Source organism: Oncorhynchus keta, chromosome 10 (assembly GCF_023373465.1).
Source record: "Oncorhynchus keta strain PuntledgeMale-10-30-2019 chromosome 10, Oket_V2, whole genome shotgun sequence".
Taxonomy (NCBI): Eukaryota; Metazoa; Chordata; class Actinopteri; order Salmoniformes; family Salmonidae; genus Oncorhynchus; species Oncorhynchus keta.
Window position 1 is genome coordinate 38,848,243 of NC_068430.1, and position 26,431 is coordinate 38,874,673.

At 44.4% G+C, this 26,431-nt stretch overlaps 1 protein-coding gene across 6 annotated transcripts in view; it reads right to left on the reverse strand.

Annotated features, from left to right (window-relative positions):
• The window catches only part of LOC118388179 (arf-GAP with GTPase, ANK repeat and PH domain-containing protein 2-like), a 46,225-nt gene extending 21,159 nt beyond the window's left edge, over positions 1-25,066 (reverse strand). The window contains exon 1 of one of the 6 annotated variants that reach the window (XM_052526992.1): positions 24,606-25,066. In XM_052526992.1, the coding sequence (XP_052382952.1) occupies positions 24,606-24,768 (163 nt within the window). In that variant the 5' untranslated portion in view covers positions 24,769-25,066. Of the gene's footprint in view, positions 1-9,576; positions 12,314-19,400; positions 19,502-24,605 lie in introns of those variants that run through there. The other 5 variants (XM_052526994.1, XM_052526993.1, XM_052526991.1 and 2 more) reach the window with 5 other exon arrangements.
• Positions 25,067-26,431: the final 1,365 nt, after the last annotated feature.

Genomic DNA, 26,431 nt, shown 5'->3' on the forward strand with positions numbered 1-26,431 from the left:
GAGCCCACATAAAACACTGAAAATGCTGGAAGATAAATGATTGACACTAACCAGGTTTCCATCCAACCTTTTTATGTGAGTAAAGTACATGTTGGATACCAAATGTCATAACAAGCCTGATGGAAACTAAACATTTGTCGGTAAACTTTGCAAATGTCAACAAAATACGCTACAGAAGGTGTAATCACAGAAATATCTGTCTCATTGTTCTTTCACTGGATGTATAAAGGTGAAGCATCCGCTTGGCGTTTCCACTCACTACCAAATATGGTAGTGAGAGGAAGCCCATGGCGGACAGTGGGACAAGATGGAACCAGATCGATATTAGCCGACATTCTGCACATTTTCTAATCAATTAAACATTTGCTCTCAATACAGTTTTCAGTTACCAAAACTAGAATCTGCTAAGAACAGAGTTAACTAAGTTTTGGAGACTTTACAATTCGCAAGTTTTTTTTCAATGCGCTGTGTAGGAGTGCAAAGGCGAATTGAGTTATTGCAAAGGGAATTGAGTTATTGCACACACGCACTTCAGAGTAGCCGTTCCTTAACGAAAATATGCTGATAGATGCTAGAACTCGCCAATAGGATCTTGCTAGCGTGTGCTAGACTCTGCCCACGTCCTTGAATGTTCTGCCCACTATGACTAATTTGTTCAAATAAGAAACGACAGGCAGTGGTCTATCTTGCTTTAGTTATACATCATTGTAATCGTTTTGTTTCGTTAAAATTAATTATGTGAGAAATGTCGGTGGAAACGCTTTTATGCGCAAATATTGATTTAATAACCATCATATCGAGGTAGACTTGGAGTCACGCAATGACATGTTGCGTGATCTTCCCAATACGACTAGTCGGGAAAGCATGCAGTTTATTAGACTACCGATTAAGTAAATTATGATGAACTTCACAGGGTGGTGAAAGTGCAGTGATGAGCTTGATGCTCCTATTCTGGTGACATGATCATCGCTGCTTGGCTGCAGCTTGACAAATGCAAATAATAGCGCTCTTATGTCCATAATAATCTCATGTAGGCTAGATTAGGTTAGATTACTCGTTGGTTATTACTGCATTGTCGGAACTAGAAGCACAAGCATTTCGCTACACTCGCATTAACATCTGATAACCATGTGTATGTGACAAATCAAATTTGATTTGATTTGACACACACTGCATCTGTGAGCTGTTGGCTAGAGCGCACGTGCCAATACCAGAGTTGGCACACTCGCTATTAAACACAACATTGTTTTGTTGAGAAAAAACATCAGTACAGTTGAAAATGCGATGGAAACCCATCTCACTCGTCATTTCCCACAGCCTTTTATCTGCAAAAATTAAATATGATGGAAACACATATCTTCTGGGAAAATGCACATATTGTTTTTATGGCAGATTTTAGAATATTCGCATGAAAATCTGTCGCCAATTGGATGGAAACCTAGCTAATGCTGAGGGCTGAAATGCTCCAATGTCAACATTTTGTATTGATGATATGGATATTATTATCTACTGAGTTAACTAAATATAATTCCAACATTGAAAATAGCCCAGAATTTAAAAAAATGCGTTTTCATGAATGGAATTAATTTAAAGGGAAAGGGGGATACCTAGTCAGTTGTACAGCTGAATACCTTCAACGTGCCTTCTCAACCCCTCTGAATCAGAGAGGTCCACGTCTTCAGTGCCCAGGGAACAGTGGATTATCTGCCTTGCTCAGGGGCTGAACGACAGATTTTACATTGTCAACTCAGGGATTCGATCCAGCAACCTTTCAGTTACTGGCCCAACGCTCTAACCACTAGGCTACCTTTACAGTGGCTTGCAAATGTATTTACCCCCTTGGCATTTTTCTTATTTTGTTGCCTTACAACCTGGAATTAAAATAGATTTTTGAGGGGTTTATATCATTTGATTTACACACAATGCCTACCACTTTGAAGATTAAAAATATGTTTTATTGCGAAACAAACAAGAAATAAGACCAAAAAAACAGAACTTGAGCGTGCATAACTATTCACCCCCCAAAGATAATACTTTGTAGAGCCACCTTTTGCAGCAATTACAGCTGCAAGTCTCCTGGAGTATGTCTCTATAAGCTTGGCACATCCAGCCCCTGGGATTTTTTTCCCATTCTTCAAGGCAAAACTGCTCCAGCTCTTTCAAATTGAATGGGTTCTGCTGGTGTACAGCAATATTTAAGTCATACCACAGATTTTCAATTGGATCGAGTTCTGGGTTTTGACTCTGCCATTCCAAGACATTTAAATGTTTCCCCTTAAACCACTCGAGTGCTGCTTTAGCAGAATGTTTAGGGTCATTGTCCTGCTGGAAGGTGAACCGCTGTCTCAGTCTCAAATCTCTGGAAGACTGAAAAAGGGTTCCCTCAAGAATTTCCCTGTATTTAGCACCATCCATCATTCCCTCAATTCTGACCAGTTTCCCAGTCCCTGCCGATGAAAAACATCCTCACAACTTGATGCTGCCACCACCATTCTTCACTGTGTGGATGGTGTTCTCGGGTGATGAGAGATGTTGGGTTTGCGCCAGAAATAGCGTTTTCAGTGATAGCCAAAAAGCTCAATTTTAGACTCATCTGACCAGAGTACCTTCTTCCATATGTTTGGAGAGTCTCCCACAAACTTTTGGTGAACACCAAACGTGTTTGCTTATTTTTTTCTTGAAGCAATGGCTTTTTTCTGGCCAGTCTTACGTAAAGCCTAGCTCTGTGGAGTGTACGGCTTAAAGTGGTCCTATGGACAGATACTCCAATCTCCGCTGTGGAGCTTTGCAGCTTCTTCAAGGTTGTCTTTGGTCTCTTTGTTACCTCTCTGATTAATGCCCTCCTTGCCTGGTAAATGAGTTTTGGTGGGTGGCCCTCTTTGCAGATTTGTTGTGGTGCCATATTCTTTTAAAAAAATGTTATAAACAGATTTTTAAAAATGGTGCTCTGTGGGATGTTCAAAGTTTCTGATATTTTTTTATAACTCAACCCTGATCTGTACATCTCCAAATCTTTGCCCCTGACCTGTTTGGAGAGCTCTTTGGTCTTCATGGTGCTGCTTGCTTAGTGGTGTTGCAGACTCTGGGGCCTTTCAGAACAGGTGTATATATACACCGAGATAATGTGACACTTACAGTGGGGAGAACAAGTATTTGATACACTGCCAATTTTGCAGGTTTTCCTACTTACAAAGCATGAAGAGGTCTGTGATTTTTATCATAGGTACACTTCAACTGTGAGAGACGGAATCTAAAACAAAAATCCAGAAAATCACATTGTATGATTTTTAAGTAATTAATTAGCATTTTATTATTCTTCAAAGGGGAGACATTCTAGACCTATATCTATCCTACCCTGCCTTTCTAAGGTCTTCAAAAGCCAAGTTAACAAACAGATAACCGACCATTTCGAATTCCACCATACCTTCTCCGCTATACAATCTGGCTTCCGAGCTGGTCATGGTTGCACCTCAACCACGCTCAAGGTCCTAAACGATATCATAACCGCCATCAATAAGAGACATTACTGTGCAGCTGTATTCATCGACCTGGCCAAGGCTTTCGACTCTGTCAATCACCACATTCTCTCATCGGCAGACTTAACAGCCTTGGTTTCTCAAATGACTGCCTCGCCTGGTTCACCAACTACTTCTCAGATAGAGTTCAGTGTGTCAAATCGGAGGGCCTGTTGTCCAGACCTCTGGCAGTCTCTATGGGGGTGCCACAGGGTTCAATTCTCAGGCTGACTCTTTTCTCTGTATACATCAATGATGTCGCTCTTGCTGCTGGTGATTCCCTGATCCACCTCTACGCAGACGACACCATTCTATATACTTCTGGCCCTCTTTGGACACTGTGCTAACTAAGCTCCAGACAAACTTCAATGCCATTCAACTCTCCTTCCGTGGCCTCCAACTGCTCTTAAATGCAAGTTAAACTAAATGCATGCTATTCAACTGATCGTTGCCTGCACCTACCCGCCCGTCCAGCATCACTACTCTGGACGGTTCCGACTTAGAATATGTGGACAACTACAAATACCTAGGTGTCTGGTTAGACTGTAAACTCTCCTTCCAGACTCACAACTAAGCATCTCCAATCCAAGATTAAATCTAGAATCGGCTTCCTATTTCGCAACAAAGCATCCTTCACTCATGCTGCCAAACATACCCTCGTAAAACTGACTATCCTACCAATCCTTGACTTCAGCGATGTCATTTACAAAATAGCCTCCAACACTCTCCTCAGCAAATTAGATACAGTCTATCACAGTGCCATCCTTTTTGTCACCAAAGCCCCATATACTACCCACCACTGCGACCTGAATGCTCACGTTGGCTGGCACTCGCTACATATTCATCGCCAAACCCCACTGGCTCCAGGTCATCTATAAGTTTTTGCTAGGTAAAGCCCCGCATTATCTCAGCTCACTGGTCACCAAAGCAGCACCCACTCGTAGCACGCACTCCAGCAGGTATATTTCACTGGTCACCCCCAAAGCCAATTCCTCTTTTGGCAGCCCCTCCTTCCAGTTCTCTGCTGCCAATGACTGAAACAAACTGCAAAAATCACTGAAGCTGGAGACTCTTATCTCCCTCACTAACTTTAGCAACAGCTGTCAGAGCAGCTCACTGCACCTGTACATAGGCCATCTGTAAATATCCCATCCAACTACCTCATCCCCATACTGTTATTTATTTGGCTCCTTTGCACCCCAGTATCTCTACTTGCACATTCATTTTCTGCACATCTATCACTCCAGGGTTTAATTGCTATATTGTTTCACCACTATGGCCTATTTATTGCCTTACCTGACTTATCCTACCTCATTTTCATACACTGTATATAAACTTTTTCTATTGTATTATTGACTGTATGTTTGTTTATTCCATGTGTAACTCTGTGTTGCTGTTTGTGTCACACTGCTTTGCTTTATCTTGTCCAGGTCGCAGTTGTAAATGAGAACTTGTTCTCAACTAGCCTACCTGGTTAAATGAAGGTGGAAAAAAAGGGGAAAAAAGAAGATTAAACTACCAACGGGATATTCAAACCTGTAATATCTTAAGCTTCACAGAGTCGTGGCTGAAGACACTATCAACATACAGCTGGCTGGTTATACGCTGTACCAGCAGGATAGAACAGCAGCGTCTGGTAAGCCTAGGGGCGGTGGACTATGTATTTTTGTAAATAACAGCTGGTGCACTATAACTAAGGAAGTTTCAAGCAATTTCTTAATGTTTGACTGGGGTAGAGTATCTCATGAAAAGCTGTAGATTACACTAAATACCTAGAGAGTTTTCATCTGTATTTTTCATAGTTGTTTACATACCACCACAGACTGAGGCTGGCACTAAGACAGCATTGAATGAGCTGTATTCTGCCATAAGCAAACAAGGAAACGCTCACCTAGAGGCGGCGCTCCCAGTAGCTGGGGACTTTAATGCAGGGAAACTTAAATCTGTTTTTACCCAATTTCTATCAGCATGTTAAATGTGCAAACAGAGGGGAAGATTTTTTTTTAAATTATTTTTAAAAACTCTGGACCACCTTTACTCCAAACACAGAGACATATACAAAGCTCTCCCTAGCCCTCCATTTGGCAAATCTGACCATAATGCTATCCTCCTGATTACAAGAAAAATGTAAAAAGTAAGCCCCAGTGACTCAATCAATAAAAAAGTGGTCAGATGAAGCTGATGCTAAGCTATAGGAATGTTTTGCTAGTACAGACTGGAATATGTTCCCGGGATTCCTCCAATGGCATTGAGGAGTACACTACATCAGTCATTGGCTCCATCAAACACGCATCGATGACGTCGTCCCCACAGTGACCATACGTACCCCAACCAGAAGCCATGGATTACAGGCAACATCTGCACTGAGCTAAAGGCTAGAGCTGCCACTTTCAGGGAGCGGGACTCTAACCCGGAAGCTTAGAAGAAATCCTGCTATGCCCTCCGACGAACCATCAAACAGGCAAAGCATCATTACAAGACTAAGATCGAATCGTACTACACCGGCGCTGACGCTCGTCGGATGTGGCAGGGCTTGCAAACTATTACAGACTACAAAGGGAAGCACAGCCGAGAGCTGCCCAGTGACACGAGCCTACCAGACGAGCTAAACTACTACTATGCTCGCTTCGAGGCAAATAACACTGAAACATGAGAGCACCAGCTGTTCAGGAAGACTGTGTGATCACGCTCTCCGCAGCCGATGTGAGTAAGACCTTTAAACAGGTCAACATTCATAAGGCCGCGGGGCCAGACAGATTACCAGGACGTGTACTGTGAGCATGCGCTGACCAACTGGCAAGTGTCTTCACTGACAATTTCAACCTCTCCCTGTCTGTAATACCAACATGTTTTAAGCTGACCACCATCGTGCCTGTTCCCAACAACACTAAGGTAACCTGCCTGAATGACTATTGACCCATAGCACTCACGTCTGTAGCCATCAAGTGCTTCGAAAGGCTGGTCATGGCCCACATCAACACCATTATCCTAGAAATCCTAGACCCACCCCAATTTGCATACCGCTCCAACATCCATTTCCATCTGGACAAAGGAACACAAACTCATCAAAAAAAGAAACATCCTCTCACTGTCAACTGCATTCATTTTCAGCAAACTTAACATGTGTAAATATTTGTATGAACATAAGATTCAACAACTGAGACATAAACTGAACAAGTTCCACAGACATGTGACTAACAGAAATGGAATAATGTGTCCCTGAACAAAGGGGGGGTCAAAATCAAAAGTAACAGTCAGTATCTGGTGTGGCCACCAGCTGCATTAAGTACTGCAGTGCATCGCCTCCTCATGGACTGCACTAGATTTGCCAGTTCTTGCTGTGAGATGTTACCCCGCTCCTCCACTAAGGCACCTGCAGCATCCCAGACTTTTCTGGGGGGGAATGGCCCTAGCCTTCACCCTCCGATCCAACAGGTCCCAGACGTGCTCAATGGGATAGAGATCTGGGCTCTTCGATGGCCATGGCAGAACACTGACATTCCTGTCTTTAAGAAATCACACACAGAACGAGCAGTATGGCTGGTGGCATTGTCATGCTGGAGGGTCATGTCAGGATGAGCCTGCAGGAAGGGTACCACGTGGGGGAGGAAGATGTCTTCCCTGTAACGCACAGCATTGAGATTGCCTGCAATGATAAGCTCAGTCCGATGATGCTGTGACACACCGCCCCAGACCATGACAGACCCTCCACCTCCAAATCGATCCTGCTCCAGAGTACATGCCTCGGTGTGACGCTCGTTCCTTCGACGATAAATGTCAATCCGACCATCACCCCTGGTGAGACAAAACCGCGACCCATCAGTGAAGAGCACTTTTTGCCAGTCCTGTCACCAGACAACAGGCCTACAAGCCATAATTTGCAAATAAATTCATTCAAAATCCTACAATGTGATTTTCTGGATTTCTTTTCTCATTTTGTCTGTCATAGTTGAAGTGTACCTATGATGAAAATTACAGGCCTCTCATCTTTTTAAGTGGGAGAACTTGCACAATTGGTGGCTGACTAAATACTTTTTTGCCCCACTGTACATACGGACAGTGAGGCGACTTGGAACCTGAACCAAGACAGGTGGGCCTTTTCTTCACCAGACTTGATTTCACGCTGACATATCACCCAGGTAAAAAATACATAAAAGCCGATGCCCTGTCCTGTCTCAACGATTCGGGAGATGTTCCTGTCTTTAGTCCGAGCCAGACCTAAGCTCCTGCTGTGAACGAGTGGATCAGGCGCACAGAAGTGGTATGGAACGATTCCCATGTGAGACTCCAGCACGCCGTACGCTGTCAGAAAGAGCAGTCGGATTGTCACTGCAGAGAGGCGCCACCCTGGTGATCGCGTCGGGCTCTCTACCAGGAACCTTCCGCTCCGCCTGCCCTGTAAGAAGTCCTCGGTTTGTGGGGCTGTTCAAGGTCCTCTGGATGGTCAATGAGGTCATTTACAGATTACAACCCACTCACTACTGAATCTCACCATCTTTTCAGGTTTCCCTCCTCAGGGCCTGTGGTTCCTGGTCCTCTGGCTGATGCAGTCCCCCACGACACCCCTCCGCCTCCCTTAGACATCGAGGGGAGCCCTGCCTATGCATTCAGATCCCTCCTGGACTCCCGATGTCGTGGGGGTGTCCTCCAGTACCTGGTGGACAGAGGGGTACGTTCTAAAGGAGCAGTGTCGGATTCCATTGGACGACATTCTAGATCCCAACATCATCCAAGATATCCACCTTCGCCATCCGGACCGGCCAGCTCCTCGCGCTCGGGCCAGTCCCCCTGGCCGGTGTCGTCCTGCGGGGGGCGGGGGTGGAGGTTCTGTTACGTCTACTGCCACTCTCCTGCTCTGGCACTCGACGCCACCGGTCTACTAACCACCAGTCCTGGCAACCCATCTTTACGCACACCTGCGCCCTATCATCAGTCACCCCTGGACTTCATTACTTACCATTTATCTAGCACACTGTTTTGTCAGTCATCAGGTAGTATTGTTTGTATTTCCATGTCAGACGCTTCTCTTGATTTGTGATTTTCCATGTCCATTATCATTAAACTCACTAACTGCACCTGCTTCCTGACTCCGTGTCTACGTTACAGCAACAAGATGTGGAAAAAGTCAAGGGGTCTGAATACTTTCTGAATGCACTGTATGTTCTTGGTAATAAAGATGTACAATATCACTCTCACCCCTGACAAAGAACACCTCAATAACCTTTTTTAGAGTATATGCTGTGTATGCTGGTCCAGTATGGTCTAGTTGGTTAAGCTGGTCTGCAAAAGCACGCCCATCATGCTCTATTGCAGTTAGATTTTTTTCAATTGTTTGTTTCTATATCTGTTTTTGCATTACATTGATTGATTAATTAATTTAGATTTTTCTTCACAAATAACACATTTTTCTAAACTTTTCTAAAAACACAACCAAGGTTGGTCACCAGGAAAAACACAACCAAGGTTGGTCACCAGGAAAAACACAACAAAGGTTGGTCACCAGGAAAAACACAACCAAGGTTGGTCACCAGGAAAAACACAACCAAGGTTGGTCACCAGGAAATACACAACCAAGGTTGGTCACCAGGAAAAACACAACCAAGGTTGGTCACCAGGAAAAACACAACCAAGGTTGGTCACCAGGAAAAACACAACCAAGGTTGGTCACCAGGAAAAACACAACCAAGGTTGGTCACCAGCAAAAACACAACCAAGGTTGGTCACCAGCAAAAACACAACCAAGGTTGGTCACCAGCAGAAAACACAAAGAAGGTTGGTCACCAGCCTATGCTGGAATATGCTGTTTTTTTCAGAAGGGTAGCCCAAGGCTATATACACTCTACTGTGGAATAGCAATGCAATCGACATCACTCTAGTTGGGAGAAGGGTATGGGGTTTAAATCTTATATTAACCAATGTTACAGGCAAAAAAAAATGTAAATCATTGGAGTAAGATGGTAGCCTGCCGCATCCAGTAGTGAAAAATCTGAAATGAAATGGAAAATGCAGCTAGACCTGGTTGGGGTGAACTATGGGGAGGTGGATGTGGGCGATATCTTACCTTCCTCCTCACTAGAACCCCTCTGTATGGGTGTGTAAATAGGGAGCGTTGTGTTGGAGCTGGGAGGCGCAGGCGTACTCTTTGTGAAGATCCCACTGATGAACTTGAGCATCTTGCGGTCGCGGGCGCGCTGGGTGGTTCCTCCCTGACCCTGGCCCTTGCCATCCTTCCCCTTCTTCAAGTCCTCAGAAAGAGAGTGCAGGTCACTGTTGTCCAGGGTACGGCTCTTGCCCTTCCTTGCCGGCTTGGACACCTGGGTGGTGGTGGGTTGAGCTGGCAGGGAGGTGGAGCCTGTCTTCAGCCTGTCCCCTTGGGGGCTTTCCCTAGTCACCACGCCTGTAAACCCTCCCCCCACTGGGACCCCCTGGTGAAGGAGGGTGGTCCTGCCGTCACTGTCTGCCCAGGACGCTCGGTAAGGCCCTAGGGCGGCCGCAGCACCTATCATAGGCGACCGATCCCCTATACGGTTGTCTTTGCGGTCCAGACTCTTGGCAGATGGAGGCATACTCTGATCGGCTTCCCTCAACTCCCGCCGGCTTACAGCCCCCCCCCCGGCATGTGACCTCATCAGGACGTCGGGTCGATGGGTAAACCTGGGAGGGACAGTGATGGGCACGCTGACTCGGCAGAGGGTGCTGCTTGGGTCGCCCATCCCCTCCTCGCCCCTTGGAAACAGCATGGGCGGCTCCCTGTAGAGTTCGGTTTTAGGACGGGTTCCCTCTCTCCTCAGCCCTGCCTCTGAGGGGACACCTGACACCCCTGCAAGCCCCTTCACTTGATCTTTCATGTTCTTCGGTAAGAGGGGAGACGCCTTGCTCTTAATCCCCAATGTGATATCTTTTGAGGAGCCTGGCCCACGACTCTCTTTCTCCCTCATCTCAGGCTTCCCCCGCTCCTGAACAGGCCCCCCAAAGCTAATGTCCTCCTGCTCATCTTCCTCCATTTCTGTGTCCCCCTCTCCCTCCCCCACGGCACACAAGTGTCCTCCCTCATCCTCAGTGGTCCTGCTCAGCTCCTCATCCTCCTCATACCCAGGGCCCCCCACACCTCCTCTCCCTAGGGACAGGGCTAGCTGTGGCTGGGGCCCAGTGGCCCTTCCATCACCCCCTACCGCCTCGACCTTGACCAGGGTGAGGGAGATGAGGTAGGTGGTGCGCCTTGGTAGGGTGCCTGTTTGGCTCATAGGGGCGGCAGGCTGGCAAACAGGGAGGCAGACCGACCTCAGAGCAGCGGCAGAGCCCACACTCTGACCCAGACAGACCCGCAGGGAACAGGCATGGCAACCCACAGCTGGAGGCTTCACCAGAGAGACAACAGCAGACCAGAAAACAGTCAGAAGGTACTGTCAAACTAACTGGCGTAGGGATACGTCTGATGTGGGTGAATGGTAACTTTGTCAAGAGGTGGTAGGAGCTACCTGGAATTAGCGGAGCATACTTAACAAGGCTGAGTTACTTAAATCTAGAGTGTACTTTATTTAATCCTTCCTGTAATCCCCTTGTCACCTTCTCTTTGCTGATCACTGGTCTCCTCCACAGGTTCATTCACAGTCCTCTTTCTTTTCCCCTTTCTCTCTCCATATGAAAGATTAATTCTACAGCCCAATGCCAGGGATCTGAGATTGCTTTCCTCGATCTTGATGTTTGACACTGGGTAGTCTGGAATTATGCAAGAGTCAACAAATGAGCCTGGTCCATTTTTCCAACAAGACTGTACTACGTAGTTCCCCACTCCACAAAATAACACAAGATGAAATGCCTCAAGTCAGTCTACAGCCTGTAAGCTTCTCTTCTGATAATTTATTCACTCCCAGTGAAGGATATTCATTGTATGCTTCAGAATCTTCATATCCCCATTACATTTGATTGGTTGACAAAAAAAATTAAAAATAATGTAGCACCGTCACAGACACCAAAGGGTATGTATCGTGGTAAAGACAAACCAGACAGCACAGTAAACAACAGCTTAAGCAGACCTAGCAGAGAAAAACAGGTTTGAATGTAAATAAGAGAACAAACATCCATATGGAAATCATTCACGTGTTGCAAAGCATGTGGTGGTGAGAGTCTACTTCCGACTGCATGTGAGGCAAAGACACACTAATGTCATGCATGAATCACATATGCACGTTGTGCAGATCAATGAAAGGCAGGCTGCAAACATCTCTTGTAATTCCCACAGTAAAGAGAAGCAGAAATGGTGGTCAGATAGGCAGAACGCAGTCACTGTTCCACTGCCTGTAACGCTCTTCTGTACAGTTGGTTCCTTCGCGCCCTTCAGTCACTGCATCCTCTCCTCTGAGTGTCTTAGGCAATTAGCAAGTCAATAAAATGTGTCTGTGAGGCAGAGAGCAAGCCCACCGGCTCAGCTTAGCCCCTCTTCTCATCAGAGCCACTGTGCCTGCTAGCCTCTCTGATAGCCCGTCGCTACCACAGCTCCAGCCCCAGCTCCAGGCAGGCAGACTGAGTGGAAGGGTGAGGGTGATGCGTCCAGTGAGAGATGCCTGTTCTCGGTCAAGCACTCACGTTCTGTGGCTCATGTCGGATCAGACAAAACCAAGACAAAAACCTCTGCCTCCTCCCACCCATCCCTTGCTCTCTCTCTCTCTCTCTCTCTCCTTCTTAAGGCAATCTCCTTTGCAGTTCCCACTCTCCCTCTCTCTCGCCCTTCTTCTCTCCCCCTCCCCTTCAGGAAAGAGGGAGCAAGCGATGATGCAATGGAGGAAGAAAGGTGATGAAAAAATCCACAGACGTCATACTGATGAATGAAAGGGGAGAGCGAGGGAGGAAAGAGAGAGAGAGAGGAGGAAAGGATAAAAATGAACACGAGAGTGTGAGGGGGAGGGTATACGGTGGTTTGAAAACAAACTGAATGGGTGATGATAAATCTTGGGGCACAGAAAAGGGAGGGGATGTGAGGATGAGAGAGGGGATCCGAACAGAAAGGAGGGTAGCTAAAGGTGGAAGAGAGGAGAGGAATGCAGGAGAAAAGGGAAGGAAAAAAAGGAGCTGGAAAAAGGTAGACGACAAGAGAGGGAAGGCTCTATTTACCCTCTCCCCTTTCTCTCTCCTTGGCAGTCACAATAGCTCCATCTCCCTCCAGAACGGCTCCCTTCACCCCCCTTTTAAAATCAGCAAGGATTGGGGTAGCAACAGCTTATTCACCACCTCCCTCCTTCCACATCTCTCCCGCTAAGCTGCTGATACCGTGTCTGTCTGTGTGTGTGTGTGTATTTTTTAGTTTCACTATCCTTGTGGAGACCATAAGTCCTCACAAGGAGAGTAAAACAAAGACAAATCTGACAAGCTGGGACATTTTGCTACTCCCCATATGGAAAAATACTATTTTAGGCTTAGGGGTTAGGTTTACAATTAGGGTTAGAATTAGGCCCCCACAATGATAGTAAAACAAACATGTGTATTTGTGTGTCATTGACATTGAATGAGGAAAGGTTATGCTCCTTCTTTCTTCATCATTAGTTCATTATTGTCTCACACAATAAAGAGAAACCATGAGTCCCATATTAGAAACGAACACGTTATCATAATTATCCCAATAACGTTTGTACCATGTTTTCTGCTGCTACCATGTTGTGTTGCTACCATGTTGTTGTCATGTTGCTGCCATGCTATGTTATTGACTTATAGGTCTCTCTTTATGTAGTGTTGAGGTGTCGCTCTTGTCGTGATCTGTGTTTTGTCCCATTGTTGTTGTTGTTGTAATTCCAGCCCCCGTCCCCGCAGGAGGCCTTTTGGTAGGCCATCATTGTAAATAAGAATGTGTTCATAATTGACTTGCCTAGTTAAATAAATAAAAATACAAAATGTAGCCCATAATATACTCGCATGACTTAATGATACATGCCACGTGATTTTCAGCATGTGTACTGTATGAGTGTGTAAATGTATGTGGCTGTATGTTGTGTGTGCTCACAGTGGGGGTGGGGCTTCATTGTGTGTATAGGTATGTGTTACCCACCTGTGTCTCTTGTTTAATTGGCTGAAATCTGTGAAGGAAGAACACCCACAGAGTATGATGAATCATGTCCCCTCTAAACTGAAATTATAATGTGTAACTTACTGTGATATACACAGACAGTTGCTTATAGATACATACACACCATCTGCTCCTTAGAGATTATTTACACTGACTACCCACACATCCAACCTTTACACACAAACTCTCACACACACACAAATGCTGCTGTTCTATTATATACTATTTATGCCACTGCATGACCATGTAACTACCCACTTTATATTTGTAAATACAATGTAATACAGTCCATTTTTACTATGCATACTATCTCTCTTATTACTTATTTTACTTGACTGACTTTTTCAGGGCTCTAAAGTGCCCACATGCGACAAAATGTTTTGCTGTTGGACCTGTACTTTTATTTTGGAAGCACAGACTGATCAATTGTTTACGAATCATAACCAACTTTCCCTCAGAACTGTTCTGATGGTTTCTATCAGCTAAGTAATGGCATTAGCTGGCAAGAACAGCAACAATGAAATGTGGTGGAATTCAAGCTTTCTTTAACAAAATGTTTGTTTTTATTAAATGATCAACCACAACCAGGAAATGAGGACAATGTTAAAGATGGTGTTACCAATCCACTTCCTCAGAAAAAAAAGAGCTACATGTTTGGAGAGGGATTGGCCCAATTATGTACTATTAGATTTTAATTTTATTTATGAGAGGTATTGCCATGTTGAATTGTTTTTTAAACCTTTATTTAACTGGGCAAGTCAGTTAAGAACAAATTCTTATTTTCAATGACGGCCTAGGAACAGTGGGTTAACTGCCTGTTCAGGGGCAGAATGACAGATTTGCACCTTGTCAGCTCGGGGGTTTGAACTTGCAACCTTCCGGTTACTAGTCCAACGCTCTAACCACTAGGCTACCCTGCCGAATGCACCGAGCTGTCCGTCTAAACTACTGTCACACAGCTCGGACACCCATGCATACCCCACAAGACATGCCACAAGAGGTCTCTTCACAGTCCACAAGTCCAGAACAGACTATGGGAGGCACAAAGTACTACATAGAGCCATGACTACATGGAGCTCTATTCCACATCAAGTAACTGACGCAAGCAGTAGAATTACATTTTAAAAAACAGATTAAAAAAACACCTTATGGAACAACGGGGACTGTGAAGCAACACAAACATTGGCACAGAACATGCATACACACACACTGATTTAGTACTATAGATATGTGGTAGTGGTGGAGTAGGGGCCTGAGGGCATACAGTGTATTGTGAAATCTGTGAATGTATTGTAAAGTTTTAAAATTGTATAAGCTGCCTTAATTTTGCTGGACCCCAGGAAGATTAGTTGCTGCTTTGGCAGAAGCTAATGGGGCTCCATAATTAATACAAATACTCTTAAGGAGCCTAACTTTAGGGTCACGTCTACTCCCGCTCCCTGGCACAGTCTAGTAACCCATCATTACGCACACCTGCGCCTCATCATTAGGCACATCTGGACTTCATTACTTCCCTGATTACTCTCCCTTAATCTTGCACTCTGTTATCACCCATCGGGCAGTATTGTTTCCGTGTTCATGTTCAGACACTACGCTTGTTTGTTTATTCATTCTACGTTCGTTCTTATTAAACTCACCAACTGCACCTGCTTCCTGACTCCCTGCGTCTTCGTTACAGAATAATGCCTCACAAAATGGAAGCAGCAGACAACCAAGACATCTCCCAGATCGTCGGCGAACAGGGAGACCTACTTCGCCAACACCACACGTTCTTCAACATCTAGATCTTCCTCAAGCGGCATCCTCCAACGAGCAGAGGATCCTATATCATGAGTCGACCCAGTGCCCCCACCACCAAGAGGTCCAAGGTTTCCACGGTTATTTCCCTGCTGACCGGGCGGGCATTGGAGTGGGCTACGGCCGTCTGGGGAGGCGAGGAGGAGCTGGGTTCCTATGATAGGTTCTTTGCTCTATTCAGAGGACTATTTGATCTTCCACTGGAGGGCAGAGAGGGGGTGAGCACCTACTCCAACTACGGCAGGAGGGCCAGACCACTGCGGAGTACACCCTCACCTTCTGTACAGTGTCAGCATCCAGCGGATGAAATGAGCTGGCACTCTACACCTTATTCAGAAGAGGATTGCGTGAAGAGGTCCAGACTGACTTGGCATGTCTAGACGACACCCTCTCATTGGACACACATCGCGATGGCCATCCGTCTGGATAACCTCCTTCAGGATGGTCGGCACCCCCATCGACTCTCCCTCCTTCATTGACAGTTCTGAGTCAGAGCCTGAACCCATGGAGGTAGGGGCCAAACGCCTCCGCGCAGCTGAGAGATGCTGTTGGAGACAGCTGGGACTCTGTCCCTATTGCGGTCAGTAGGGACACCAGCTTCAACGGTGTCCGCTACATCCCAACCTGGGAGCCACTAGAGCAGAGGTCTCCTGGTAGGTATGAATATTCCATCATCATAATCACTCTCCACCAAACCCTTTTTAGTACCAATATCACTAGCTGGCTTTCCCTCGTGTTGTTTCTACAGCTCTTGTGGACTCTGGTGCCACAGGGAATTTTATTGATAAGGCCCTTGACTCCTCCCTGAAAAAAACATCATACCTGCACTCCTCTCATTTCCGTTCAAGCGCTGGATAACAAACCACTGGGATCTGCGACTATCACAGCACCCCTCACCATCACCGTGGGACCCCTGCACTAAGAAAGCCTTCCCTTCCTCCTCATCATCATCATCATCATCATCCAGGTACCCGTACACAAAGTCAAACTTGGCCTCGCGTGTCTCCAAAACCACGACCCCCACCACATGTTAGTCGAGGATGGAGATCACTGACTGACTGGGCACGCCGCCATTTGTCTGGTATGCATTTTTGTAAATAACAACTGGTGCACGATATCTAAGGAAATCTCGAGCTATTGCTCGCCTGAGGTAGAGTATCTCATGATAAACTGTAGACCACACTACCTACCTAGAGAGTTTATCTGTATTTCTCATAGCTGTTTACATACCACCTCAATCAGAGGCTGGCACTAAGACAGCATTGAATGAGCTGTATACCGCCATAAGCAAACAAGAAAACGCTCACCTGGAGGTGGCACTGCTAATAGCCGGGGACTTTATTGCAGGGAAACTTAAAATCGGTCTACCAAATTTCATGTTAAATGCGCAACAAGAGGGGAAAACAACAAAAAAACTCTGGACCACCTTTACTCCACACACAGAGACGGATTCAAAGCTCTCCATCTTGCAAATCTGACCATAATTATATCCTGATTCCTGCTTACAAGCAGAAATTAAAGCAGGAAGCACCAGTGACAAGATCAATAAAAAAAGAAGCAGATGCTAAGCTACAAGACTGTTTTGCTAGCAGACTGGAATATGTTCCGGGATTCCTCCGATGGAATTGAGTAGCTTCATCAATAAGTGCATCGATGGCGTTGTCCCCACAGTGACCGTACGTACATACCCCAACCAGAAGCCATGGCTAAAGCTGCCGCTTTCAAGGAGCGGGACTCTAACCCAAAGAAATTCTGCTATGCCCTCCGACAAACCATCAAACAGGCAAAGTTTCAATACAGGACTAAGATCGATTCGTACTACACTGGCTCTGACCAACTGGCAAGTGTCTTCACTGACATTTTCAACCTCTCCCTGTCCGAGTCCTTAATACCAACATGTTTTAAGCTGACCACCATAGTGCGTGTGCCCAAGAACACTAAAGGTAACCTGTCTAAACGACTACCGACTCGTAGCAATCACGTCTGTAGCCATGAAGTGCTTCAAATGGCTGGTCATGGCCCAGATCAACACCATTATCCCAGAAATTCTAGACCCACTCCAATTTGCATACCGCCCCAACAGATGATGCAATCTCTATTGCACTCCACACTGCCCTTTTCCACCTGGACAAAAAGAACAACTATGTGAGAGTGCTATTCATTGACTACAGCTCAGCATTCAACACCATAGTGCCCTCAAAGCTCATCAATATGCTAAGGACCCTGGAACTAAACACCTCTCTCTGCAAATGGATCCTGGACTTCCTGACGGGCCACCCCAGGTGGTAAGGGTAGGTAACAATGCATCCGCCACGCTGATCCACAACACAGGGGTGCATGCTCAGTCCCCTCCTGTACTCCCTATTCACTCATGACTGCACGGGCAGGCACAACTCCAACACCATCATGAAGTTTGCCGATGACGCAACAGTGGTAGGCCTGATCACCAACAATGACAATGACACAGCTTATACGGAGGACGTCAGAGACCTGGCCATGTGGTGCCAAGACAACAACTTCTCCCTCAACGTGATCAAGACTAAGGATTGTGGACTACAGGAAAAAGAGGACAGAGTACGCCCCCATTCTCATCGACATGACTGTAGTGGATCAGGTTGAGAGCTTCAAGTTCCTTGGTGTCCACATCACCAACAAATTAACATGGTCCATGCACACCCCAAGACAGTCATGTAGAGGGCACAACAAAACGTATTGCCCCTCAGGAGACTGAAAAGATTTGGCATGGGTCCCGAGATCCTCAAAAGGTTCTACAGTTACACCAGAGAGCTTCCTGACTGGTTGCATCACTGCCTGGTAAACGGGCACGGCAAACGGTACCGGAGCGCCAAGTCTAGGTCCAAAAGGCTTCTAAACAGCTTCTACCCCCAAGCCATAAGACTCCTGAACACCTAATCAAATGGCTACCCAGACTGTTTGCATTGCCCCCCCTTTTACACCACTGCTACACTCAGTTGTTATCATCTATGCAGTCATTTTAATAACTCTACCAACATGCACATATTACCTCTAACTAACCAGTGCCCCCACACATTGAGTGTGTACCAGTACCCCCCTGTATATAGTCTCGCTATTGTTATTTTACTGCTGCTCTTAAATTACTTGTTACTTTTATTTCTTGTTTTTATCCATATTTTTTTAACTGCATTGTTGGTTTGGGGCTCGTAAGTAAGCATTTCATTGTGAGGACTACACCTGTTGTATTCGGCGCATGTGACTAATAAAATTTGATTTGATGTTGGAAGACCTGCTTTCTCTTACCCTGTGGGTCTACGTCGATTAAGATTCTTGTGGTTGCCCTCCAAGCCAACATCTCAGAGGTTTACCCCGATCTCCCGGAGGTTTTCGCCAAGACCCACTCCACCGGTCTCCCTCATCGCCCCCTGGGACTGTGCCATCGACTTGCTTACAGACTCTGCGCAGCGGCATCTACCCCCTGTCGGTGGCTGAAACCAAGGCCATGGAGGAGTTCATCCAGGAGGCTCTCCAACAGGGTTTCATCTGCCCATCCACCTCCCATGCATCGGCAGGTTTCTTCTTTGTGGCCAAGAAGGAAGGGGGGTCACATCCGTGTATTGACTACAGAGTCAATGCCATCACCACCAAGTACAGCTACACCCTCCCGTTGGTGCCGGCCACCATTGAACAGTTTGTTCGGTTTAGTACCGAACATCCCATTTTCTTTACTAAGCTGGACCTGCAGAGTGGCTACAATTTGATCCGCATCCGGGGGGATGAATGGAAGACTGCCTTCAGCACGATGGCTGGGCACTACAAGTACTTGGTGATGCCTTATGGATTAGCCAATGCTCCGTCGGTGCTTGGGAATCAGGTGGTCGTGTATATCGACAACATCTTGATCTACTTGGCCACCAAAGAGAGGTGGCTGAACCCGTTCCAAGCCAGGTGGGCCATTTTTTCTACTAGATTAAACTTCATCCTGTCATACTGCCCAGGTTCAAATAACATCAAAGCTGATGCCCTGTCCTGTCTACACGATTCGGGAGAGGTACCTGTTCTGAGTGCGCCCATCACACTGCCCTCCAGAATCGCTGCCCCTGTGCTTTGGGACATAGACGTGGATATCCGCCAGGCTCTGGAGAGGGAGCCCGTGCCTGCTAACTGTCCTCCGGTGCGCTCCTACGTTCTCACGGAGGTGGAAAAAGTCAAGGGGTGTGAATACTTTGAAGGGATTGTTGATACATACAGTACCAGTCAAAAGTTTGGACACATCTATTCATTCAAGGGTTTTTCTTTATTTTTACTATATTGTAGAATAATAGTGAAGACATAAAAACTATGAAATAATACAAATGGAATCATGTAGTAACCAAAAAGTGTTAAATCAAAATATATTTTATATTCTAGCCACCCTTTGCCGTGATGACAGCTTAGCACTCTTGGCATTCTCTCAACCAGATTTACCTGGAATGCTTTTCCGACAGTCTTGAAGGAGTTCCCACATATGCTGAGCACTCGTTGGCTGCTTTTCCTTCACTCAGTGGTCCAACTCATCCCAAACCATCTCAATTGAGTTGAGGTCGGGTGATTGTGGAGGCCAGATCATCTGATGCAGCACTCCATCACTCTCCTTGGTCAAATAGCCCTTACACAGCCTGGAGGTGTGTTGGGTCATTGTCCTGTTGAAAAACAAATGATACTGCCACTAAGACCAAACCAGATGTGATGGCATATCGCTGCAGAATGCTATGGTAGCCATGCAGGTTGTGTGCCTTGAATTCTAAATAAAATCATAGACAGTGTCACAAGCAAGCACCTCCTCCATGCTTCACGGTGGGAACCACACATGCAGAGATCATCTGTTCACCTAATCTGCGTCTCACAAAGACACGGCGGTTGGAACCAAAAATCTCAAATTTGGACTCATCAGACCAGAATTCCAGATTTCCACCGGTCTAATGCCCATTGCGCATGTTTCTTGGCCCAAGCAGGTCTCATCTTATTGGTGTCATTTAGTAGTGGTTCCTTTGCAGCAATTCGACCATGAAGGCCTGATTCACAACAGTTGATGTTGAGATGTGTCTGTTACTTGAAATCTGTGAAGCATTTATCTGGGCTGCCATTTCTGAGGCTGATAACTCTAATGAACTTATCCTCTGTGGCAGGAGACAACTCTAGGTCTTCCTTTCCTGTGGAGGTCCTCATGAGAGCCAGTTTCATCACAGCGCTTGATGGTTTTTGCACTTGAAGAAACATTCATAGTTCTTGAAATTTTCCAGATTGACTGAGCTTCATGTCTTGAAGTAATGATGGACTGTCGTTTCTCTTTGCTTATTTGAGCTTTTCTTTTCATAATATGGACTTGGTATTTTACCAAATAGGGCTATCTTCTGTATACCATCACACATACGCGTCACAAGACAACCGATTGGCTCAAACGCATTAGGAATAAAATGAATTCCATAAATTGCTTAACAAGGCACTCATATTAATTTAAATGCATTCCAGGTGACTACTTCATGAAGCTGGTTGAGAGAATGCCAAGAGTGTGCAAATCTGTCATCAAGGCAAAGGGTGGCTACTTTGAAGAATCTCAAATATATTTAGATTTGTTTAACACTTTTTTGGTTACTACATGATTCCATGTGTTATTTCATAGTTTTGATGTCTTCACTACTATTCTACAATGTAGAAAATAGTAAAAATAAAGAAAAACCCTGGAATGAGGAGACAAACAATCCAAACATTCCACTGAGGGGTGACGAAGCCATTGTTGTCATTCTTCTTTTATGCTGTTGTGACATTTATCAAGTCAACCACCAAGAAAGAGTGCATTCCCTTACCACTGGGGACCACGGCCCTGTGCATTCCAACACACCACCTGCATAACTAAAATGCTGCTCTGGAGAGCCACACCACCACTCTCCTTTTGCTAATCTGATAGTTGACACATGTTCTGCATTCTGGTGTAATCACCGGCATCAGACTACATTCATTTTGGCCTGAGGTGTGACCTCTTTCTTAAAGGGACACATTTATTTTTCTCCAAGTCTGGAAGGGAGGTTAGGCCCGGCTGTGTGACAAGGGCATTATGTGATCCTTCCATAGAGGAATTAAATCAACATTTAGCCTCCCCGGCCACATCGTAATGACGATTAACATCCTCCTGCCATGAAGGGTGTGGGCGGTGTGTGTGTGTGTGTGTGTATGCAATGTTAAGTAGACAGGGGGATGGGTGGGACTTAGGAGACCCCTACGCAGGCAATCAGAAATTGGGCACACACACATACAAAACTAATGACACTTGACTCTTCCGCAATGCAAATGAAATAATGGAAAACACATAAATGAGTGTGTAGAAATTATGTGCATACACACCTTACACACAGACACTGCAGAATGAAACACTCACACACACAGATGGAGAGGGTGAGTGGGTTCAGAAATCGAATCAGAGCTCTTGAGAGAAGATCCGGGGTGTTTCAAATTGTCCTAATTGCCTTGTAACTGCAAAATATGAGATCTGCAATAACACAAAGAAATAAACTAGACGAGGCTGACAAGTCTGCATCTGAATGATTAGGAATGGAGATTAGGATATCATCTAACTGCCACACCAGTAGAGAGAAGGCAGGTGGTGTATTGTAGTGAGTTCGGTCTCGGTCTCTTCCTCTGTGTCTCATAGAGATGCTATTGAATGTGAATAGTGTCTCCTAACGAGGAGTGATACCTGCTGTTAGGAAAGGCTAAATGACAACACAAGGTGGAGGGACAGAAGAGATGAGATAGGATAGACGTAAGACGGGGGGCGGGAGAGCATTTTTGAGGTGCTTGATTTAGGTTAAGTCCAGGGAGTGTACATGAGGAGACACTGTAAAAGTGTGTGATAAAATAAACATTGTGGGAGTAAGGCAAATTTTGAATAGTAAATTAAGTAGAGTACAGGGGAGGGAGGAAGCTGTACCAATACATACTCTGCCTGTCTCCTTGAGGCAGGAAGTGGCTTTGCAGAGAGACAGAGGAAATAGGGCCAACGATGACGAGTCTCGCTGCCATGAAAACGTCTCAAGGGGCACGCTATCGGTAACCACAACTTGCATAAATGCACAATCAACCTGATTGCTCGTTATATTGTCACGATTGTTAGTTCAGGGCATGGAGGTTTGTTTGACGTTAGATTCAGATACAATATTTGAATAGTAAATTCAACAACATCCTCTACCACATTTACAGCTTTACAGTTAGTAGAATTAAAGTAAAGTAAACACGGGACTGGTACAGTTGAAGTCGTAAGTTTGCATTCACCTTAGCCAAATACATTTAAACTCAGTTTCACAATTCCTGACATTTAATCCAAGTAAAGATTCCCTGTCTTAGGTGTCATCTTAGGTGGCACTTTATTTTAAGAATGTGAAATGTCAGAATAATAGTAGAGAGAATTATTTCTTTCATCATATTCCCAGTCTGTCAGAAGTTTACATACACTCAATTAGTATTTGCTAGCATTGCCTTTAAATTGTTTAACTTGGGTCAAACGTTTTGGGTAGCCTTCCACAAGCTTCCCACAAAAAAAATGTTGTTGTATCTGTCGAACTGCTTTGCTTTATCTTGGCCAGGTCGCAATTGTAAATGAGAACTTGTTCTCAACTTGCCTACCTGGTTAAATAAAGGTTAAATAAATAAATAAATATATATATATACTGATTAATTTTCAAAAATCTTTTATGGATTATTTAAATGTTATTATATGTATTAATAATATTATGAATATTTACTTACTTTCCACCGTAATTTGCAAATAAATTCATTAAAAAATCCTACAATGTGATTTTCTGGATTTTTTTTCTCATTTTGTCTATTATAGTTGAAGTGTACCTATGATGAAAATTACAGGCCTCTCTCATCGTTTTAAGTGGGAGAACTTGCACAATTGGTGGCTGACTAAATACTTTTTTGCCCCACTGTATGTAAAAGTGTACGTAAAATGTGTATGTAAAATTAGATTTGATACATTTTTATACTTGTCAGAAATGTCCAGATCAACTAGTCCAGGTTTCTCCGATCAAATAGCCTAACCTAAATGGCACTAAATAAAATAGACAATATGGAATGGACAATCACAACTGTTGTGTAGGATTTTCACCCCATTGTCATGATCAGTTGTTGAAAGTTGTTCATAGCGACAAAGAAAATACTTCTGCATTTCCCGCTGTGTAAACACATTGCAAATAGGCTCACGATAACTCCTGATAAAGTTGGGTAAATTATATTCAGAATTTAAATAACCAAATTGATTCGTCACAGGAATTAAGACTAATAAAGCCAATGTAATGGCCTGTTTTACAAATGGTGTGCCAACAACACAGATGAGCATAGATACAATTCCATTGTGGCAGACATGGTAGGCTATACCCAAGTATGCACGAGCCAACGTCTTTTTTTGGTCCTGTCCGGATATCGTTTCTTGGTGTTTATAGACAACATAACATTGACGGGCATTCATAAAATTCCATTTCAGACAACACTGTGGACTACACCTCAGTAAGCATGTACCGATGCCTACACCTTTTGGACGTCTTTTTTTGTTGCAGTTCCGTAGCGGCCTTGATTTCCACAGACATTGGTTTTTGTTCCGGTCCGGACCAAATCTGAACCAATCATAGACGTCTATTTTTGGTTCAGATTTTGTCCGGTCTGACCAGCCTTGATTCGGCCTAAACATAGACATCTACAAATGACTTATTTTCAACTTTTATTCAGAACCGAAAATGTACCCGATTTCAACATCTGGAAAATACGTACTTTCAACGTCCGGAAAATATGCCTTTTCAACATCCTAAAAATAAGTATTTTAAACATACGGAAAATAGATTTTCACATTTCATTCAGAACCTAAGTTGAACTTGTCTTTTCAGACGTTTAAGTTATGTTTTAGAAGTCATTTCAAGTAATTTTGCTTAGTGGGACTATTCTAGTTTTGCTGGGGGCGCAGGACGTTCTCCAATGCTGGAAGGGGGACCCGAGTGAAAAAGTTTGGGAACACTTGGACTAGGCTAAAGGAACATATATAGCCTATCAAGTTGCCAGCACTTTGAAATTACGTTTTAAAGTGGTGTATTTTAATTACAGGTAGGCTATCATTTGATTTGAATGAAAATGCGTCCACTATTTGTCGGTTGTCAGGACAACTCCTTGCATGATAAACTGGGTTGGGAGCCAATGGCAGGCCATGGGGCTAGGCCTATTGAATTGCTTACCTTGGATGCTGTGAAGGTGAACGTTTAAACCAGAGCGAAGCTGTAGGTCGTCGACGCTCTCCAACTGCTTAAAAAGTTTGGCAAAGTTGTTCTTCACAATTTCATAGCGCCGTACCTCGGTCCGAATTGCATTGGAAAGCGCTAACTTGTTGCTGCTGTTCATAATGACACCTGTCTCTGGTGATTACATGCGCGAGATTGACATTCGTTATCCATCTGCGCGCACTTCTCCAAATAGTTCAACCAAAGCTAATCGAACCTATGTATTCAGTTTAATAAGAGCTTCTGTCTGCAAAGTAGCCTACATCATCAATCAAAAGTACTTTATTCATTTGAGCAAATTTCTTGTTCCGTTTGTGCCTTACAACGACTACTTCCTTATTTTAAAGAGCTGCAAGAAGAATGCTGATGAGTCGGACTCGTTTTGTCCTCTGAAAAAATATGACACCTCATGGAGACAGTGTTTCCCACTGGGCACAGACGTCAGTCCAACGTTTAATTTGGATGTACATTTGGTTGAGTTGTGAAATCAATTAAAAATCACTGTCATTGGACTTAAATGTCTTTATGTTGATGACTTTTTGCCAATCCAATCTGTTTTCCACGTTGATTCAACGTCATCGCTTATTTTTGGGGGTTTAAATTACGTGGAAACAACTTTGATTCAACCAGTCTTTTCACAGTGGGTTGTGTGTGTATGTGACTTTGTAGCAATACACGTGAAGTACACCCGACATTTATTTGGACATTGGAGCGAAAACGTTTAATTTGTCTCAATACTCCAGAATTATCGATTTGAGATCGAATGTTTTATATTAGGCGAAAGTACATAATGTCACCTTATATTTGAGGGTATTTTCATACATATCCGATTCACTGTTTAGAAACTAATGCGCTTTATATACTATATCTAGTCCACCAATTTGAAGGTGTTATAGATAATTATACAAATTCACTATTCCTATCACGCAATGATTACATCGAGCATGTGACTACAAACTTCTTGGATGCATTTGCAGTTTGTTTTGGTAGTGTTTCGAATTATGTTGGGCCCAATATGAATTCATCTTAAATAACTTTTACTGTAAATACGAATAGGATATGTTTCTGAACACTTACATTTTACACCCCATGACTAAATGTATAGAGATGCAGGAAATAAGCTTTAAGAGGTGTGTAAACAGTTTTTGGTCATGAACAGTCACGGCCAGCCAACTCATTCGGCAGGATTAGGCGGGTTTTTATGTCGGCAGATTGACGAGGCAGCATTTTCTGAACTAAACTGGCATTTTCGAACCTCAAACAACAACACATAAAACCTCACTTAATTCTGCCTCAAAACAATTAACATTTTTCTCAATCAGTGGCATATTGTTTTTTTAAGTGAGTGCTGATGCCACCCTTTGATAAGCAGTGCACACTTTGTCAAGGGCAGAGGCGCAAAATATTTTACTTGTCCATTCCCAGCGTGTCTCTCCAGGGTGCGCTGGGAATGAGGGGACCCCGATGTATGATATTTATGCCCCTGTAACTTTCTCAATCATCATTATTCCCGATTCATAGAAGTGTTCAAAAACATATTATATTCTTATTTACAATAAAAGTGGCTCCAAAATGACACCATACATTATTTACCATACATTTCTATTTGGCACAACATAATCCGACTGACAACCAAAACAAACTGCAAATGCATCCAGCAAGTTTGTAGAGTCACAAGCTTGATGTATTCATTGCGTGCTAGGAATATGGGCCCACAAACGTAACTTTTGACTAAATTGAATATACAGTAAGTGAATTTGTCCAAATACAGTGGCAATAAAAGT